Consider the following 7,288-nt stretch of genomic DNA (forward strand, 5'->3'; position numbering starts at 1 on the left):
AAAGCTGTACTTTAGGAAATTATAAGCGTGTTGCATTGTTTTGATTGCATTTTTCAAAAAAGCATTACATGTCATACAGACACACATACCCTAGGTTTCTGCTCCCAGACCTACGCATCTGTAGAAAGACAGAGAGAGAGAAAGAGAGACACTGCAGAGCTGACAGACACTTCACCACCAGGTGAAGCACCAGGAGCAGCAGGAAGATTATTCAATGAGAAACGAGATGGGGTGACCAGAGAATGAGTGCTGTGAGGAGGGAGTGCCATGGGAGGCTGGGCAGAAGAATGAGGAAGGAAAGAGCTGATGCACAGTATACTGAATGCCAGGTCCCAAGTGTGTGCAGAGAGACAGCCATGGAAGGAAGCAGGCAGGAGAAGGCACTTAGGGCTCAGGACAGAATCAGGCCTTGGCTTAACTCTGAATGGGGCTCACATGCCAGCCAGCCAGATTTAAGGCATTTCTGAACAGTTTCCTACAGCCAACAGATGCACACACACAAGATCAAAGAATGGAGATATAATCAGGATGGAAGTTGTTTTTCTGCCCTACCAGGAAATAGCAGAATGGACTTCCTGGGCTCATTATGTTGGCAGCCTGGTCAGAAAAGTGTTACCTGAGCGGGCTGCTGGTGGCTCACACCTGTAATCCTAGCTACTCGGGAGTCTGAGATGTGAGGATCGAAATTTGAAACCAGCCCGGGCAGAAAAGTCCCTGTGAGACTCTTATCTCCAATTAATCAAAAAACCAGAAGTGGAGCTGTGGCTCAAAGTGGTAGAGTACCAGCCTTGAGCGTAAGAGCTCAGGGACAGCACCCAGGCCCTGAGTTCAAGCCCCACGACCACCACCAACAACAACGAAAAACAAGAGAAAAAGAAAAGAGTTACCTGGATTGGTCAGCTTCTCCTCCAGCTCAGCCTGTGTTGTGACACTCTCGGACTTTGGGGAGTGTATAATCAGTACAACAGAGCCTGCACAGCTCAGCAGACATCCCAACTTGCCTAAGATGTTGAGCTTTTCCTTCAGAAGATAAGAAGCTAAAATGGACCTTCAATTAAAGAATAGAAACCATTACAGTTGAAATCAAACTATCTCACCTGTTTCTACCAATTACAGATACAATCTAGATGATCTACATTTTCTTTAAAGCTGTATTCCATTTTCCAATTCGTTTTTGTTGTTGTTCTGATGTTCAGGATGGAAGCCAGGGCCTTGTTTGTACTAAACGCATGCTCTACCAACTGCTGAGTAATATCTGTCTCTAGTCTATCATTCAGGGTTTTGGAGGGCTGTATGGGGTTTAAATTCAGGACCTTGTTCTTACTAGGCATGTCTTCTGCTGCTTGAGCCAGGCCTCTAAGTCCTTTTTGCTCTTGCTTTTTTTGACATGTGGTCTTTCTATATGCCTGGGCTTGCCTGGACTGCAATCCTCCTATTTAAAGTTTCCACAGTGGCTGGGATGACAGGTGCATGTCACCACACCTAGCTTTTTCCCCCCAGGCTGCCTGAAACTTCAGCTCTCCCAAGCTCAGTTTTGTAGTGGAGAAGACAGGCATGTATTCCACTGTTGGTTGCAATGGGATCTCACAAACTTTTGCCCACACTGGCCTTGAACTTGCTCTCCAACCCCCAGTAGCTAGGACTGTGGAACATGAATTATCAGCACCCAGAAGTTTTTGTTTTTCTTTTTGTGGTGCTAGGAATAGAACCCAGAACCTTACCCTAGTAGCCTCTATCTTTAGTTTTTAAAAACAGAAAAAAAAATCCCTACACTAGTAATCTATTGAAGTTGTTATTCCAACAAAAGCTGGATTTTCAAACCATTTCCATGCATGGCTATTATAGAGTTAATGCCTAACACTGTATTGTCATCTCAGTAGATATGAAATATAGCACATTAGAAAAAGTGTTAAGACTGATCAAAGTTATTGCTTCCTAGCTCGAAACCAGAGGCTCACACCTGGAATCCCAGCTACTCAGGAGACTGAGATTTGAGGACTGTTTCAAAACCAGCCCAAGCAGGAAAGTGAGACTCAGCTCCAATTTAACCACCAAAACAAGTTTAAGCCTTAAACTAGAACATACACACACACTTATAAAAACAAAACACACTGGTAGCTCACACCTGAAGCTCACACATTCCAGCTACTCAAGAGGCTGAGGAATCTGAAATCTGAGGATTGTGACTCAAAGCTAGCCCAAGGCAGGAGTCTATTGAGACTCTTTATCTTATTAAACTCCAGATAACCAGGGGTAGAGCTATGGCTCAAGTGGTAGGATGACAGGCTACAGCACAAAAGCTCAGGGACAGTACAGGCCCTGAGTTCAAGCCCCAGGACCAGCATCAACTAAATACATTAAAAATAAATCAAAATCTCACAACATTTGAGAAAGTATGAAAATTGTCAAAATAATTATAATACATGACTTAAATATATTTATACTTAAAATAAGTGGAAAATGCACAAACAGGAAGTATGAAAATACTGATAGTAATTAGTATGGCTGAAGGAATCGCTGATCATTGTTCTCAAATACTAAAAACATTGGCAGGGGCACATACTTGCAGGGGGCACATACGTGCATGTGCCAATACTGGGGCTTGAACTTAGATCCTGAGCAATATACAGTTTTTTTTTTGTTTTTTTTTGTTTTTGCTTGAGGTTATTGCTTCTATCACTTGAGCCTCACCTCAACTTTTGGCTTTTTGGTGTTAATTGGAAATAAGGGTGTCACAGACTTTCTAGCCTGAACTGGCTTTGAACCAAGATAATCAGCTTTCACCTTCCTAAGTAGCTAGGACAACAGATACGAATGAGCATTGGAACTTAGCTCCTTTTAATTTTATGAGACAGGGCTTTACTATGCAGTATAGGTGGCCTCAAACTCATTATGTTGCTCAGGCTAGCCTCAAATTTGTGATTCCCTTGTCTTACTCTTCCCAATGATGGAGGTTTTTTTTTTTCTTTTAATTCTAAATTTCTCCTGTATTCCTGGGATGTCAGTCATCCATGATATATAATCCTTCTTTGGGAGATAGCTCCATTTATCTTTCAAAAAGAAAGTTTGTAGTGGCTGGGCGCTGGTGGCTCACAACTGTCATCCTAGCTACTCAGGAGGCTGAGATCTGAGGACCATGGTTCAAAGCCAGCCCAGGCAGGAAAGTCCATGAGATTCCTTTCTCACCAGAAAATCGGAAGTGGTGCAGTGGCTCAAGTGGTAGAGAGCTAGCCTTGAGCTGTAGATCTGAGGGATCAGCACTAGGGCCCAGAGTTTTAAGCCCCACCATCAACCAATAAAAGAAAAACGAAGAAAAAAAGGAAGTTTGCAGTTTATTTATAATTATTGGTCTTGTTGCTAGAGTAATAGTAGACTCAGAGTGAGTGGGGAAAGTTCTTCCTCTCCTATTTTGGGGAGTTTATGTAGAATTGGTATTCTTCAAATGTATGACAGAATTTAACCATGAAACCATCTGTGCCTTGGTTTCTTTGTGGCAAGCTTTTTTAAATGAATAGTTTGACCTTTTTTCAATGTTATCAATCTGTTAGATGTTCTGTTTTTTTTTTCTTGAAACAGTTTCAGTCAGTTTCTGTCTTTCTAGGAATGTTTCCATTTCATCTAAATGCTCTAAATTGCTGGCTTGTCATTTTTCATAAGTGTGCAGAGTTCTTTAGTTCTTTACAGGGTCGGTAATAATATTCCCCATTTTATTGCTGATTTTAATGATGAAAGTCTTGTCTTAGTCAAATTTCTGTTGCTGGAAGTGAACATCCCAAACTGGGTAATTTTACAAAGAATAGGGCTGGGAATATGGCTTAGTGGTAGAGTGCTTGCCTAGCATTCATGAAGCCCTGGGTTCGATTCCTCAGTACCACCTAAGCAGAAAAAGCCAAAAGTGGCATTATGGCTCAAGTCCTTGAGCACAAAAACTCAGGGACAGTGCCCAGGCCCTGAATTCAATCCCCAGGATTGGCAAAACAACTACTACTATTGCAAAGAATTGAGGTTTATTTAGCTAGTATTTCTAGAAGTTGAGATGTCTTCAAGTGCCTAACACTAGCATCTGCCCAATTCTGATGCAGCCTCCTTGCCATACATTACACAGCAAGATAGAACAACTGTCCTTTCTCTTCTTGTTTGTGTTTCATTTTTGTGGGGCTTGGCTTTTGGGCCTAACATTCTTGATTAGTGTTTTTGCTCAAGGCTGGTGCTCTACCACTTGAGCCAAACCTATACTTCCAGCTTTTTGGTGGTTAACTGTGGAGTCTTGCAGACTTTCTGCTTTGACTGGCTTCAAACTGTGATCCTCAGATACCAACCTCCTGAGTAGCTAGGATAATTAATATGAGCCAATCGTGCTAGAATTTAAATAAATAAATATATATTTATATATACTATATGTTTACATAAACATAAAAATGTTCTTAATAGAAAACATAAACATAAATATGTTCATCATAGATAGACTTGTATGCAAGGGCTTAGTGATCTGTCCAGAATACAGCTGAAAACTAACAAGAAGTACAAAGTTAGATCTCATTTTTCATTGCACCTATCTCTGTTTAACCATGATTTCTTCAAAGGGAAAGTGGAATGTAAAGATATAACTCACAAGAGAAAGTGTGTCAATCTACTTAATGAATGTCTCACAAAGTCATTGTTGCACTTAGCCAAGTTCAGATGTGGTTTGTCCCTGCCAACACTTGTGCTGAAATTTGATTCACAATGTAACACTATGGAGATGTGGTAAGGCTTTTAAGAGGTGATTTGGTCATTAAGAGAGATTAATGCAGCTGTCACAGGACTGGATTGGTTACCATAAGAGTGGGTTATTAAAATGTGAGTCCCCGCGCCACCTTGGTTTTCTGCCAAGAATTAAAGCAGCTTGGGGCCCGCACAAAACTCAGCTATACAGTCTTGGACTCTACAACAACCAGAACCATAAACTAAAATAAGCCCTCTTCTTGAAAAAAAAAAATCACGGTCTCTGGCATTTTGTGACAGCAACAGAAAATGGAATAAGTTAATAAAGAGGGGCCCTTGTGATTTTTTGAAAGCTAATGGTCTTCAAGTCTCCATTCTTCCCCTTCCCCTCACCTCCTGACAACCGGATATTGAGTCAGGTTGCATGATTTCCCTGGAGTTCTTGGACCCTTGACGAAAGGCAGATGCAGCCTTGCAAGGAATCTCAGTTTGAGTGTGGAAATCACCTGGCTCACACTGAACTTATGTGGGGGCCTGCTCAGCATCCAACAACAGACGCTAAGCATCTAAATAAACATACCAACTGTATGGGTGGGAATGGGAGGTAAAGACTGGGAGAGAGCAAAGGAAGGGAGGACACTGTGCAAAAAAAAAATGTACTCTTAGCTGGGCGCTGGTGGCTCACGCCTGTAATCCTAGCTACTCAGGTGGCTGAGATGGGAAGACTGACATTCAAAGCCAGACCAGGCAGAATAGTACCCATGAGACTCTTATCTCCAATTAACCACTCAAAAACCAGAAGTGGTGCTGTGGCTCAAGTGGTAGAGAACTAGCCTTGAGCACAAAGAGGCTCAGGAACAGAATCCAGGCTCTGAGTTCAAGCCCCACAACTAACCAAAAAAGAAAAAAAATGTGCTGTTTACCTAACATATAACTATAACCCCTCTGTATATCTCCTTTATAATAACAATTTAGAAAATAAAAGGAAAAAAACAAAAACCTGACTCATTGTGCTTAATGATTTCTCAGAATAACTTACCCAAGTATCAAGAAGACTTGAAGAAGTTTTCCAGGACAAAATCCAGGAAAGTGAATACAATCAGATTCAGTGATAACCATGAATAAATTAGAATGTAAAAGACACTAAATGCTAAGAAAAGAGTTAAATGATACAGACTAGAATAACAAAGACCTATCTTAACATAAAATTATACTACTTGAGAGAAAAAAAAAAACTTGTACCAATATTGGTGCTTGGACTCAGTGCACTGTACCTTAATTTTTCACTCAAGAATGGCATTCTACCATTTTAGCCACAGTTCCACTTCCAGCTTTTTGGTGGTTAACTGAATGTAAACACCTCATGGATTTTTCTGCCTGAGCTGGCTTTTAACAGGGATCCTCAGATCTCAGTCTCCCAAGTATATCTAGGATTACAAGTGTGAACCACTGGCACCCAGCTATACAATTTTTTTTGGGGGGAGTGGTCCATTGTGGGGCATGAACTCAGGGCCTGGGTGCTGTCCCTGAGCTCTTTTTGCTCAAGGCGAGCACTCTACCACTTGAGCCACAGTGCCACTTCCAGCTTTTTTTTCTGTGATTAATTGGAGATAAGAGTCTCATGGGCTTTCCTTCCCAGGCTGGCTTTGAACTGAGATCCTCAATTCTCAGCCTCCTGAATAGCTAGGATGACAGTTATATCACTTAAGACAAAACAAAACAGAAACATTTAAAATAATAAGAAAAAGGTTTTATATCTAAGCTGCGCATCAAATGTAAAAATAGATAATCTCAATTCTCACCCAAAAGGCACTCCAAGGGCACCCAGAGGAGTCACCAGGACTGTGGGAACTGCAGTATACGCCAGGAAGTTCCCAATCTGGCCAACAGCCACTGCGAAGAGAATAACAAGGACATCACTTATAATTACACGGTTCTTTTTCAGCACTGACCATAGGATTGGATCACTGGTTTTTTTTTCTGTCTTTTCTTTTTGGTACTGGGGATCGAACCCAGGATGGTACACTTGCTAGGCAAATGCTTTGCTGCTGAGCTACATCCCAGCCCTGGATTTTTTTTTTGGTATGTTCTAGTACTAGGATATGAACTCAAATTCATCTTTCTCCCCTCAAGATTAGCACGTTACCACTTGAGCCACAGCTCCACTTCTGAGATGCTTTTTGTTGTTGTTGCTGTTTGTTTTTGTGTTTTGGGGGGTATAGATTATTAGGGATAAAATCTCATGGAATTTCCTGTCCTGGCTGGCTTCAAAACACAGTCCTCAGATCTCGGCCTCCTGAATAGCTAGGATTACAAGTGTGAGCCACAAATAGCTGGCTTAATTTATTTTTTAACTGAAATATAAAATTGTATATATTTGTGGGTTACTATGTGATGTTTTGACATATGTATACATTGTATAATGTTTCAGTTGGGTTAAATATACCTAGCTACTCAAACCTTATGCATGCTTGCTTGTTTTCTTTCTTTTCTTTTTTCTTTCCTTCTTTTCTTTTTTTCCTGCCTGTCTACCTACTTTCCTTCCTTCCTTCCTTCCTTCCTTCCTTCCTTCCTTCCTTCCTTC

The 7,288-nt window shown here is 41.1% G+C and overlaps 1 protein-coding gene across 1 annotated transcript in view; it reads right to left on the bottom strand.

The window, feature by feature from the left end:
• Positions 1 to 7,288, bottom strand: part of Nipa1 (non imprinted in Prader-Willi/Angelman syndrome 1) — a 58,052-nt gene that overhangs the window by 2,792 nt on the left and 47,972 nt on the right. The window contains exons 3-4 of the mRNA XM_013012161.1: positions 6,507 to 6,597; positions 888 to 1,048 (exon numbers count right to left, since the gene is read on the bottom strand). Coding sequence (XP_012867615.1) covers positions 888 to 1,048; positions 6,507 to 6,597 — 252 coding nt within the window. The remainder of the gene's footprint in view (positions 1 to 887; positions 1,049 to 6,506; positions 6,598 to 7,288) is intronic.

This window comes from Dipodomys ordii, unplaced genomic scaffold, assembly GCF_000151885.1.
Source record: "Dipodomys ordii isolate 6190 unplaced genomic scaffold, Dord_2.0 Scaffold15, whole genome shotgun sequence".
NCBI classification, from domain to species: Eukaryota; Metazoa; Chordata; class Mammalia; order Rodentia; family Heteromyidae; genus Dipodomys; species Dipodomys ordii.